Raw genomic sequence first — 13,388 nt, forward strand, 5'->3', positions numbered from 1 at the left:
TAAACATGCATGTGCACTAGAGATGGAATTCATGAGCTGTCTGCTCTGAGATTTATATTTTGAAGTTCCTGGTGGAGGCCCTAACCCTAAAGAACGACAACTCTTAGCAATCAACGTTAATCATTTTAAGAAGGCACACCTAACCTATGACTTGAGTCAGCTTCTGGTCCCCGCAAAACTATTTACATAATGGAACGGCCACCGTGAATGCAGAAATTGGCCACCCCACCCAATGATGTCAGGGCCAGCCCTATCATTAGGCAGGTTAAGACGGCAGCCAGTTGTCACATGCTTAGTTTCCATATGAACCTTCTCAATTATTGGGACCACGGTACGATAAAAGGCTGGTGCTGACAAAAGACAGGGCCTTTTCTGCAGTGGCAACTTGGTTATGTGACTGAATGAACAATTAATTACCGTCAAAGACCAGCACACCTTCACCACTATTCAGCTGGCACCTAGCCTGCTAAGTGTTCAGAACCGGTTTAATACCTTTTAACAATCTACCCAGGTTCTTACCAGAATTTCAGGGAAGTGGCTGGTTTCTCTTTTAGATCACATTTAATCTGCTGTTGCGGTTCTTTTGAAGGATGCCAAATTGTTTTTTGTTGTTGTTATTGTTTTATAATGTGCTTTTAATGCTGCTTATTTCCCTAAAGTCTTGTTTGTTTTGACGTGGTGTAATTATTTTTTGAGCACCAGTGCAAGGACCTTCAAGTTGAGAGTGTGGCCTAGAAGTAGACTAAATAAATACAAACGTTATTACATTTTAACTCCATAGTGGGGAGGGGATGCCACTTGGATTTCCTGCCTCAAGTACCAACATCATCTTTATTTTGCTTCTGTCTCATAACATCCCAAACACTTGCTTTGCAATTTAACCATTTGCCGTCTCTTCATGATAAACTCGAATCTGCTGCTTCCCGTGGCAGTCCACCTCACCTTGCCTCATGAGAAGTTAAAAACATAATGTAAAATTCCCAGTGTGTTTCAAGACTCTTCCTCAGGAAAAATCTACAAATTCTACAATCGCATATAAATAAGGGACATTAAAAATGCTAATCACATATGTTAAAGTGTTACCGTATGCGAATAGGTGACACACTTTTAAGAAGATTTATACATTATACTGCTAACTATAAAAATGAATTTTACATAAAATTGTCCGCAGCACATTTTGCCTTGGCTTCTTCTCTGGTGTTTGGTGCGCCCCTTTGGAAACTCAATTTTAAACATTATTTCAATTATATAATATATAGAAACCTAAAGGACTAAAACCAGCAAGACACAGGAAGTTATCCAAAATCCGCAATATAAAGTACAGTGTTGAACTGAGAATGGAAGCGGATAATCACAGAAGGAGGGCAGCCTCTTTCAGTAATGTTTCCAGACTAGTCTCTGCATTTTCTGCTTTCATTTCCCAACCCCAAAAGTTTTTAGCACTGTTGCTTTGACGTTATAAGGAAAAGCATGAAGGTAGGATCCCTATTTATCAAAATTATTATTGCTTCGTCAGTATACTCCATTCAAAGCAAAGTCTGTTTGCTTAGAAGTAAACTTCTTGAGCCTCCCAGTGTTCCAGCCAACTAAGGATAAGTCAAAGCGGCTATTTTCATTTCTTTTTATTGTGTACAATTATTGTTGCCAAATGCTTTGATCTACCTCCAGGGTAGGGAACCTTTTTTTCCGCCAAGGGCCATTTGGATATTTATAACATCATTTGCGGGCCATACAAAATTATCAACTTAAAAATTAGCCGACCAAGCCCCAAGCAGGCAGCTGCCCCAGATGACCCCCCTGGCGCAGACAAGCAGGCAGGCATCCAACCTGAGGTACACTCGCCCACCTGGTGGCACAGGATGGTCTGTTGCACCGGCCAGGCATAGCAGTCCAGCCAGCCGGAGTTGCCCCTGCTCTGCATGGTCGGGGCCGGATTCTACAGCCAGCTCCTGCTACCTCCGCCTGCAGGGATGAAATGAGGACACACTGGCTAAGAACTCACCCCCCCACGTGTATTCTGGCCCTGCCCCCTTTAACCTCTCCATTGTCGCCACTTCTGCCCCTAGCCCTCTTGTAGTACAGAGGGAATACGTTTCTCCATGGCCCAGGTGGGAAAGGGTTAATACAGTTTCTTGGGCGGTCCCAGCAGCTCCATAGCTAACGACTCTTCTACAAGGGGGGAAAAGGGTTCCTTTTCTCGGTAAAACAAACTCATATCTGCCTTGAATAGAGGCTATTCCTGTCCGCGGGAGGGGGCGGATCTCCGGTCTTAGACCGGCCCCCAGGCCTGACATTCCCCACTCCTGATATACCTCATCTTTACCATCACCCTTGAAGATTCTTCTGTTTCTTTTATACCATTTAAATGTCATGTATATACAACGGAGGCAATTAAATAATACACCTACGCTTTTATGCCATTTCACAACACTTGCACACATTCGATGCACACTTTTATTGGGGAAAATTCAGCACAAGGAAACAGACACTGGTTTGAAAATAAAGCCTGGTGGATACAATTCTCACAAGGGAGAAGTGAAATCAAAATGGAGATCTTCTAAATTTATTTATTAGTTATGTACATATCATGGAAATTAGATTAACCAAGCCATGATTTTTTATTGTATGCATATATTTTCTTTATCTGTCATTGACTTTGTTGACTACTTTATTGCTGGCTGATGTAGGATCATAATGAAATTAAGTAAAGTATTCAAACAGAACCAGCAAGTTTGCAAAATTCAGTATGACCCCCAAGGAATAGTCAAAGAACACTCGTTCCCTTATTCTTATTTTAATTGCATAAATTTCAATTTTATGTTATTAATGTTAATCAAATCCTAAACAACAATCTAAAAAAATACCAGTTTTTAGATTCTGGCTGTTCTGCTCTTATTCTTACCCCACCACCTCTCTACTGTGATGTACCATCAAGCCGCCACCCCACCCCCCTGCAAGAAATCTTGCTGTGGGACAGGATGGAAAGCGTTCTAGAACTGCATTTCTCCCAGAAGAAAATTCCAGAGCATAGAAACAGCTGCAAGTTGTAACAAGGTGCAAAAGCAAAGGTCTGTATTGAAGGAGAAATTATAGAGAGAGCCAGCATGGTGTAGTGGTTAAGAGCGGCGGACTCTAATATGGAGAACTGGGTTTGATTCCCCACTCCTGCACATGAAGACTGCTAGGTCACCTTGGGCTAGTCACAGTTCTATGAAATCTCAGCCCTACCTACCTCACAAGGTGCCTTTTTTGGGGGTGAGGAGGCAATTGTAAGTCGCTTTGAGACTCCTTAAAGAGAAAAAGTGGAGTATAAAAAATGACTGTTCTTCTTCTATATCATTTATCAGATGGAATTCTTATGACGTTCTATCAGAAATAAAGTTCAAAACAAAGTCCGTCACTCAGCCAATTCACAGCTGGAAGTTGCTGGGATGCTTCTTGAACTATGCCCATAAGCTTGGAGTTAGATATTCCCCCATCTGCACAGGACAGAATCATTCAAGGCAGACATGAATGCCAAAACCATGAAGGGCGCAGGCCCCTCAGGACAGTATGCTCTGTCTCAAAGTTTCACTTGCAGAGAGCACCATGGCCCTTGTGGGTCAGGACTGAGGAATCACATACACACAACACACATACAGCAAGCACATAAAAGAGATATTTGTTTGTTTAAAAGGTTATTGTGCTTCAGGAACCTATGCAGAGAATAGCATACTTCCCTGTTCACAGAGATCCTGAAAACGTTGCTTGTAAATCACATAAGAACATAAGAAAGGCCCTGCTGGATCAGACCAAGGCCCATCAAGTCCAGCTGTCTGTTCACACAGTGGCCAACCAGGTGCCTCTAGGAAGCCCCCAAACAAGACAACTGCAGCAGCACCATCCTGCCTGTGTCCACAGCACCTAATATATTCGGCATGCTCCTCTGATCCTGGAGAGAATAGGTATGCATCATGACTAGTAGCCATGAATAGCCCTCTCCTCCATGAACATGTCCACTCCCCTCTTAAAGCCTTCCAAGTTGGTAGCCATCACCACATCCTGGGGCAGGGAGTTCCACAATTTAACTATGCGTTGCGTGAAGAAATACTTCATTTTATCAGTCCTTTTGTCCAAACAAAAGAGATGGGGGATTTTAGACACGAGAAAGATCATACAACAACATACAGCAAGTGCAATGATGCTTTTACTAGGTGAGATAGTCCCTTAAAATTTTGGAAGCAAGCTTTGGGTATGACAGCTTTCTTCCTCCACGTTTTCAGCTCTTCAGAGCAAAACAGGCAGAGACGAATGTGTACAAATGCGTACTTTGCATTGCTAGTCGAAGCTCAGATATTTGCAGTCTGTGCAAGATCAGGAATAACTTCTCGTCTTCTGTCCATTTCACATATCGAATTGAGAGACAGCCAGATTTATTCCCCCCACCCCAGCGCAGCCAACCCCAGCTCTCTAACGCAAGTACTTGTATTTAATGATTCAGTGTGCACATCTGAAAATCACAAAATGTGTGAATTGTGTCACGTGCATTTTTCTACTACTTCACAGTTTAGGACTGAAAAACAATGTAACTTAATATAATATTGAGGATCAGGTTTTTTAAAAAAAAGTTTTATAAGAACCAATTAAACATTGTTTAACCCACCTTGAAGGACACATTAGAATCCACTGAACACGTCCTATCTGAGTGCACGTTATATGATCATATACGATCAGGCCCTCTGATTCCCTTGTTAGTGGATTGCCCCAGACCTCTCAGAAAACATCGTCTAGAGCTCCTTTTGTCAGACACAATACCAAATTTATCTGTTAGTATGGCTAGATTTGCCTGGCTGGCAACTAAAATAAGACAAAAGGCACTGAAGGCTCTAGAATAATGAATCTATGATTAGAATCTCTACTGTGTTATGTATGTGTGTAAAGTGCCTTCAGGTCGCAGCAACCCCTTTTGGGGTTTTCATGGCAAGAGACTATCAGAGGTGATTTGCCAGTGCCTTCCTCTGCACAGCAACCCTGGTATTCCTTGGTGGTCTCCCATCCAAATACTAACCAGGGCTGACCCTGCTTAGCTTCTGAGATCTGACAAGATCAGGCTAGCCTGGGCCATCCTGGTCAGGTGTTATGTATACTTTGGAGGATTTTATCCCTTTATTCCAGTTTTTAATCTCCTCTACATCTTAATTTTTTTGCATTATCAGTTCATAATTATTTATGTATATATTTAATTACAATGATTTGGGATATTTGATGGTCTATGACTTCAAATAAAGTGTTGTTGTTGTTGAACCCACCTTGACGCTACTTCCGTAAAACCAATGTAAAGATTGTGTTTTGGAACAGCGGAACGGTACATATACACACACAGTAGTTTTTCAGAGAGGGGGGCAGCTTTGGCCACGTGTAGACGCACATTTCTTTTGTTCCACTGTCATTCAGAGAACTGCAGAAACCTGCCGGACCTGTTGAACAGAGAAAACAATGGGTACAGCAAAGGAAGCTGTACTCATCATGACCAGTGCTGGCTCTATCATACCAGCTTCAACTCTCTGAAAAATTACAGTCTTTGAAGTGATGAGATAGAACCACCATTTCCTTTGGGCATATAAAATAGTATTTTTATGTTCTGCTGTAATCTCTAGTAAAACAGGTTTGGCAGGTTTTTGAATCTCCCTTGCCTGGGGATTCGCTGTAATTATTTCATGATAAAGGAAATGAACTCTGCACTTGCTCAGTGGCACTTTTGATTCTCAATACTTATACTCTGGTTTCTCTTCAGATCGTATAAATCTTTCGCCTTAAGGATTCTCAATACTTCACGTTTCAGAGTCGAGCCCTGACAGTGAAAATAGATGTGGAGGCTCAGGGCCAAACCAATAAAGATGAGGCCATTATTTGCATGTTGGATTCATTCACAATAAAGCAGGGAGGTCTTCATTTAACAATAAAAGGAGTACATGAGAAAGGGGTGCTGGACTTTCCCCCCTACCACACCTTACCTCCCCACCATCACCGGGTACTTTTCTCCCGTCCTGACTGCAAGACCAGAAATGAGCCAGGAACAGAGAAAAGGCAAGGGAAAGTTCAGCACATCTCTCTTTTTAACAGTTCAATACATATATACCCACATCCACTTTATATGTGACCTGGTGGACACACAAAAAAGAAATACGTGTCCACCGCATTGACATCTGGTTTGGCCCTGTGCCCGGGCACAAATTAGGCCATAGATATGTCTAATAATAGTACCTCCATCTCTTTTTAAAATGTTGTCTATAATGTCGTCTTTTTTTGTAAAACCCTTAATCAGAAAACTGGACTAGACTTGTTCAGCGTTGGTATATAACTGAAACAAATAGGTCTTGTTTTAAAAGAAAGGTTTTGGAGCCTGCACTGCTGAGACAGCTATGCAGAAATGACCAGAAACAAATCCCTCCGGCTTTAAACTTCGGAGCAGTTATGAAAATAACTTCTTCCTGTCCAGAGATTAGCCTACTTTATTTTTTTTAAAAGAAGTCCACCCTGAAGCATTACGCTAGATGGTTCAGAAAAGCTCAGGAATGTGAGTGAACGGACCTTTTTAAAAGAGAGTTAGAGAGAGAGAGAGAGACCACCTCTGTGCTATCGAATTATTTTCTGAATCTGAAGACTGGCATCCACTTCAGAAATGACATTTCAAGCTACACAAATCAGATCCAGGGAAAAATGCATCCTACACAAGTTAAGTGTCTTACCTTTTAAAGATACTCAGGATTTATGTCTTAAAATGCACTGAATGGCACAGGCTGACTCTAGCCAAGCAAAACATCCAGAGACAGAAATCTGAGCCATAGAATGCAATTCATCAGGAGCTTGTCTTGTGTGAGCCTCACTGAAATGAATGCGAATCACACAAAATTGTCCCTGTGTTTTGTGCTGCTCTTGTTCATTTCACTGGTGCTTGTACAGAAGAACTTCCCAAAGTGTCGGACCCTGAACGAGTTCATTAGCAGTAATTGGCTCCATTTGGATGCTTCTACCTGCAGAACATCTTAGGGTGACCCTGACAGCTTAACCACAGGATCAGGCTTGCACTTCTGTATCACAGCAAAAAGTACATTCTGCCAAAAGCACAAAAACCATCAAGAAAAGACAGGCCTGGAGTTTAACAGAAACCTGTGTGTGGAACCCTTCCTGCAGCAGATCTGCTGATGCTGTTAAGACTCTGGTCAGCAACCAGTTTTGCCAGCTGGCCGTGTCTACAAGAGAGTAGGAGCTTGGGGGCCAAAGCCCAGTGCCCCGGTTCCAAAATGGCTTGATGCCAAGGCCCATTGCTAGCTGTGCTCCCCTGCACCTTTCCTTTCTCTCTAGGACTGGCAACTTGGGGGCCAGCGTGGCACCACTCAACAGGTGACATTCGGCCCAGGTTGCTGTAAGTTGCTGAACCCTATCTGAAAACGACTGCAGATCATAAGGGGCATGGTTTCAAAAAGTAGCATTAATTCTAGCTTGCCCAAAGCTACTCAACGAGGGTCATAGCCTAGCAGGGATTCGAACCCGGCATTTGCTCAGGCAAGGCCAAACTTGTAGCTAGTATACCACATGGTCTTCTGGGCTGGCCTGAGATATTTTGGTGCTCGGGACAGAAAACGCAGCTGGCTCCCCAGTTCCCACTAGTTAACACAGGAAACTTCTGTGAAAGTGTGTAAGAAGCAAGTAACACTGTGCTGTGATTCTCGAGCTATGTTGGCAGTGGGCTTTTAGTGTGCTTGGGGGCATCCTTTAGCTATGCTAATCCATAGTAGCCACAAGCCAGCAGATGTAAAGCAGGCAAGGGCTGCACAAGCCCCCCCAGGGAAATACACCCCTCTTCCCACTATGCCTGCTTTCTGGGAATATGTACAGTATTCTTCCAAGTGCATACTAATATAGGCTAATATAGGCTAATTCACACACACATGGAATCCCTGCGTGTTCATTGCCTGCTTTCCCTACACTTTATTACAGCTCACTTGAGGAAGGGCAACCAAACGTCTGAAACTGGCTCTGTTGGAAAGCATGGCGCTCGGGCAGATAGAACGTGAAATTAAAAGACTTAGCTGCAGTGGCTTATTGCTGGTCATTACTATGGCAATCCAGTGATGCGTGTGCAAACAAGCCCTAAGGCACTGAACTTGTCAGGTGCCAAGCCTACCCTCCATCAATAAAACTTCCTAAGCAGATAAACAAAATAGCCATGCTCCAGTTCAACCACAATCTCACTAAGTGGCTTTAAGCTGGTGCTCTTCTCTCAGCCCTCTTCTCATCTTCTGTGATAGGAGCACAGTAACAATGGCCCGCCTCTCAAGGTTGTTGTCAAAAGACTGTAGACAAAGCTGTTTCAACATTTCAAAGTGCCATATAAATGTAGTTGTGTTTGGCTGTTATTAGCGGCCTTTGGGCAGTGATTTATATATGGGGCAACCAGGTAGCCCCATATATCTAGGGGACAGGTTTTAGGTTACTGAGGAGCCAGGGGAAAGCATTTTTCTTGCACTTAGGAGAACAACTGCCTCTTGTGCAATGACTTTCATCGTCCATGGCTGAGCACCATCTCGAGCCAAGCCCTGTTCCTTGTGAAAAGAAGAACACCCAGGCACAGCTTGTGCTGAGAGGCAGTCATCTAAAACTTGTTGGTGCCATGTTTGGGTCTCACCTGTCCTGCAAGGAGCTCAGAGCAGCATTTTTGTTTTCACAACAACCCTGTGTGACAGGTAAAGAGAAAGTGACTTGCCTAAGACCACCAGTTGAGGTTCAGAGTGGAGGTTATCTTGGGTTTCCCAAGCCCGAAATGGAACATCACACTGGCTCCAGACTGCTTGAGGTTCTCGAGTTGGAAAATCCAAAAGAATGGCCCTGGGTGCATGCAGGGCACATTCCAGGAGGGTATTCCCCAGCTGGGCCTCAGTGAAAAGAAAGGGAGTTGTGCACAAGCAAATAAGTGCATGTCGTCCTTTTCAATGGGGTTTACATGGGAGAACTTAATTGTATCTGGCATTTACATATATAGTGTTCTCGTATTCAAAACACTGCACACATGACAACAATCTTGTAAGGAAGTATTATCCCCAAATTGCAGACAGGAGAGGGTTAAAAAGTGTGTGTCTCATCCAAAGCAGATGCAAAGCATAGTTTACTTGGAAGAAAGTTCCGTTGAGAGCGGGCATATGCACGATTGCCACAGTAGTGAGTTTACGGCAAAAGTGATATCTGCAGGAGGAATCAGCTCAGCAGCAAAGTGTCTTAGCCGTTACACACATCCTAGCTCTCATTTGAACAAGTACGCAAGAGGTGGTGATTACCATTGGCTTAAATCACTTTAAAACGGGATTTGGCACACCCGTTGAAGAGAGGTTTACTCATAAGCTACAAGACACTGCAGATACATCTAACCATTACTTTTTTATCCCACACTTCATCGAAGGAGCTGAGGATGGCATACGTGGCTCTATATTCCTCGTTTTACCTTCATACCAACCCTGGAAAATAGATTTTGCTGAGAGAGTGATTGACCCAAGGTCACTCAGTAAGCTTCATGGCAGAGGGGGGATTTGAACCAAGGTTGCCAAGATCCTAGTCTAACCAATACCTGGCTCCACATGGAACAACCATTTACAAGAGGACAAACTGTCACCCTCTTGCGCTATTTCTGCATTTCCTGGAACCGTCTAACAATTCATTGTGAAAAACAGATGTTGGACTAGACGGACCTTTGATCTGACATGATCCTGCAGGGTTCTTATGTATGTGCGAATGACACTATAACATGCCAGTGGATGATCCCCCACAGACCACATCTGCCACTCTCTTCCACACTCAATGGCAGCCAAGCGCCCTGCCTGAAGCATCCATCTCACCCTTGCTCCAGGGAACGGCCACCTGCCAACATCTCGATCTTGGGATGGCCCACAAGATGCCTTACCTGTCTTAGCTCAGACAGGCAGGATGACAGGGAATTGGCAAGACTTACCTTGAGGCTTCGAGGCCTCTGTGGCGTTGGGGCCCGTCATAGCAATGCACACTTCGTCCTGAGGGAACTGGTCGCACTTGAGCATCTCTGGCCAGTAGAAGCCAAAGAACTGCATGACGGGCTCGCAGGAGTCGCGCACCGCCTCGCAGAGCCAGCGGCAAGGGTAGATGGGCCGCTCCAGGCAGACCGGGGCGAAGAGGGAGCAAAGGAAGACCTGGGTCCCTTTGTGGCAGTTCTTGTTGAGCAAGGGCACCCAGCTGCTGGCTTGCTGCTTCACCTCGGCCATGGTCTCGTGGTCCAGGAGGTTGGGCAAGACCATCTTGTCGTAGCCCACGCTGTGGCACAGGCGCAGGTCGGCGGGGATGGCTACGCACTGGGGGGGCTTGGTGTAGAAGCGCCCGCTTTGGTAAGAGCTGATGTCGGACTGGAAGCTCACGTAATCGTACTCGCTGGCCCTGGCAGCGCCAGGGGCAAGAAGCACACCTAAGGCCAACAGCAGCATCCCGGGCACATCCCAAACAGGGCCTCCTGGGCACACGGCAGTGCCCATTCTCAAAGGGCAATCACAGCAACTTTCCAGGTGTTGTATTTTTTTCCTCTTTCCTGCCCTTTTCTTCTGCTCCTGGTTTTGGAGGTTTGCAAAAAATAATAGGGAAATATTAAAAAAATGCAAACTCCCCCAGCCAGCCCAAGCAGAGGCAGGCCGGCCAGTCGGCTGCGGTTGCTGCAGCGGCTCCTACCCAGCTTTCCTCCAAGATGCCTCGAGGAAAAAGGGGAAAGAGCGTCTCGTTGCTCGAATCGCTCACAAAGCAGCGAGACCCGAGTGCGGCCACCAAGAGCAATTTCTTTTAAGAGTTTCGGAGCCCTTCCCCCCGGCAGCCAATCAGCGCCGAGCTGCTCCCTTCCCCTCCTCTCGCGGCCCCCTCCCCTCCAGAGCCGACCTGCCACTCAGGGAGGCGGGGAGCCAATCGCGTCCCCGCTGCGGGCTGGTTTCTAGGCTGGGCGGGTGGTCCCCTCCCTCCCCTTCGAAGCGGCGTCGAGGAGGACGGTGCGATCCGGTGCCGCCCGATTTCTGGCAGGCTTGCGAAACCAATAAGACTTCCGACTAAAGCGGCTAAGAGGTCACGTCAAACCCATGCCCGCTTTCTTAGAATCCTAGAACGGAATCCTAGAGTTGTAGAAAAGGGCAAGAGTCCAGTAGCACCTTAAAGACTAACAAAAATATTTTCTGGTAGGGTATGAGCTTTCGTGAGCCACAGCTCACTTCTTCAGATACAAATCCTAGCGTTGGAAGGGACCACCAGGGTCATCTAGTCCAACCCCTGCCCAATGCAGGACATTCACAACTACCTCCCCCCCGCACACCCCCAGTGACCCCTACTCCACACCCCCAGTGACCCCCCTGCTCCATGCCAATTTCTTCCGAGAAAGCCCTGCTGAACTGTATTTATTCATGGGAGGTTTTGCCTTGGATTCGCCACTCTATAGATGCACCTTTTCCCCATCCGAATTCTCAAAACTCTGCATGGGGGGGCTTATTGTTGAGTTTTGAGAATATGGATGGGGGGAAAGTGCCTCTAAAGAGCGGCACATCCAATGCAAAGCCGTCCATGAATAAATGTGCAAGTGTGGCGGACTTCTGCGGCGAAACACAACACCCAGGTGCGGAGAAACACTTTTTTGCGAGCGAAGGGAACTTCCGAGCGCGCACGCCTGGGATCGGCCTTGCAGCGCCGGTAAATGCCAGCATGCTTATCATGGGAGGTTTCGCCTTGGATTTGCTGCTCTGTACTAGATGCACATTTTCCCCATCTGAATTCTCACAACTCTGCGTGGGGTGTGTGTGTGTGTTATTTTTTGGTTTTGAGAATTTGGATGGGGGAAATGTGCATTTGGCAAATCCAAGGCAACCCCCCCCCCAGGCGTTTTCGCCCCAAGAGCAGCGAAGTCCGGTTTGCTCCACGGGGAGGCGAGAGAGCGGCCGCTTCGCAGGCGGCCTCGAAGCATATTTACTCGGAAGTAAGCCCCCCCTCGCCTTCAGGATGGCTCGCTTCCCAGATAAGCATGCTGGCGGTCGCCGGCGCTGCAAGTCCGATCCCAGGCGTGCTCGCTCGGAAGTTCCCTTCGCTCGCAAAGTGTTTCTCTGCACCTGGGTGTTGTGTTTCGCCGCAGAAGTCCGCCCCGCTGAGTTCGGCAGGGCTTTCTCGGAAGAAAAGGGCATGGAGTAAGGGTCACTGGTGGGGGGAGGTCGTTGTGAATTTCCTGCATTATGCAGGTGTCTCCAGCATCGATGAATGCGGCAACAGACAACAGCTGTATTCTAGCTGCATTCTAGCTGTATCTGAAGAAGTGAGCTGTGGCTCACGAAAGCTCATACCCTACCAGAAAATATTTTTGTTAGTCTTTAAGGTGCTACTGGACTCTTGCCCTTTTCTACTAATGCAGGGGGTTGGACTAGATGACCCTGATGGTCCCTTCCAACTCTATGATTCTATTCTATGATTCTAAGGGCGAAAATGCATGGTCACTTTAGCCTCCTTTATTCCCTGTTTTAGCCAGGATCGAACGCGTGGGAATAAAGGAGGCTAAAGCGACCATGCGTTTTCGCCCTAAGAAAGTGGGCATGGGTTTGACGTGGTCTATGAGCAGCTTGACTCATTCTTGGTTGAGCCTTCTTGGTTTCGCAAGCCTGCCAGAGATTGGGGTGCAGGAGCGCAGCATATTTACTTGAAAGTCTATCGGAGTTTAATGTGAGAAGTAAGGGGTGTCACAGCCCGAGCATCGATTATTCTTTGGCACAGTCCCCTCTCCAAAAATAACGTGCTTAGCTTTTTGCTGGGAGATGGACAAGTGGGAGACTCTGGTGCTGTGTCTGTTGCCGCATTCATCGATGCTGGAGAGTCTCAGCCTGGTTGTAAAGTTGAACACAGTCAGGATTGCAGCCACCACCGACGCCCGTGAAAATCTCTACAGGCGTCAGTTTGCCCAAATAAGTCGCTTTTTTACTGGATGGTAGTCCATCTACCCTGGACCGCCAAAAAAACAAATCAGTGGTTTATAGATCAAATCAAGCCTGAACTGACCCTAGAAGCTAAAACGACTAAACTGAGGCTGTCATACTTTGGACACATTCTGTGAAGACAAGAGTCACTGGAAAAGACAGTCATGCTTGGAAAAGTTGAAGGCAGACGGAAAAGAGGAAGACCCAACAAGAGATGGGGTGACTCAATAAAGGAAGCCACAGCCCTCAGTTTGCAAGATCTGAGCAAGGCTGTTAAGGATAGGACACTTTGGAGGACATTGATTCATAGAGTCGGCATGAGTCAGAAGTGACTTGAGGGCACTTCACACACACACACACACACACACAGTCCATCTAACCAAGAGATGTTCCAGCTAGGGGCGC

At 46.1% G+C, this 13,388-nt stretch overlaps 1 protein-coding gene across 1 annotated transcript in view; it reads right to left on the reverse strand.

Moving 5' to 3' along the window:
• The window catches only part of SFRP1 (secreted frizzled related protein 1), a 64,050-nt gene extending 53,518 nt beyond the window's left edge, over positions 1 to 10,532 (reverse strand). The window contains exon 1 of the mRNA XM_056860361.1: positions 9,983 to 10,532. Within this exon, the coding sequence (XP_056716339.1) occupies positions 9,983 to 10,532 (550 nt within the window). The remainder of the gene's footprint in view (positions 1 to 9,982) is intronic.
• Between the last annotated feature and the right edge of the window lie 2,856 nt (positions 10,533 to 13,388).

The sequence above is a fragment of the Euleptes europaea genome, chromosome 14 (assembly GCF_029931775.1).
Source record: "Euleptes europaea isolate rEulEur1 chromosome 14, rEulEur1.hap1, whole genome shotgun sequence".
Taxonomy (NCBI): Eukaryota; Metazoa; Chordata; class Lepidosauria; order Squamata; family Sphaerodactylidae; genus Euleptes; species Euleptes europaea.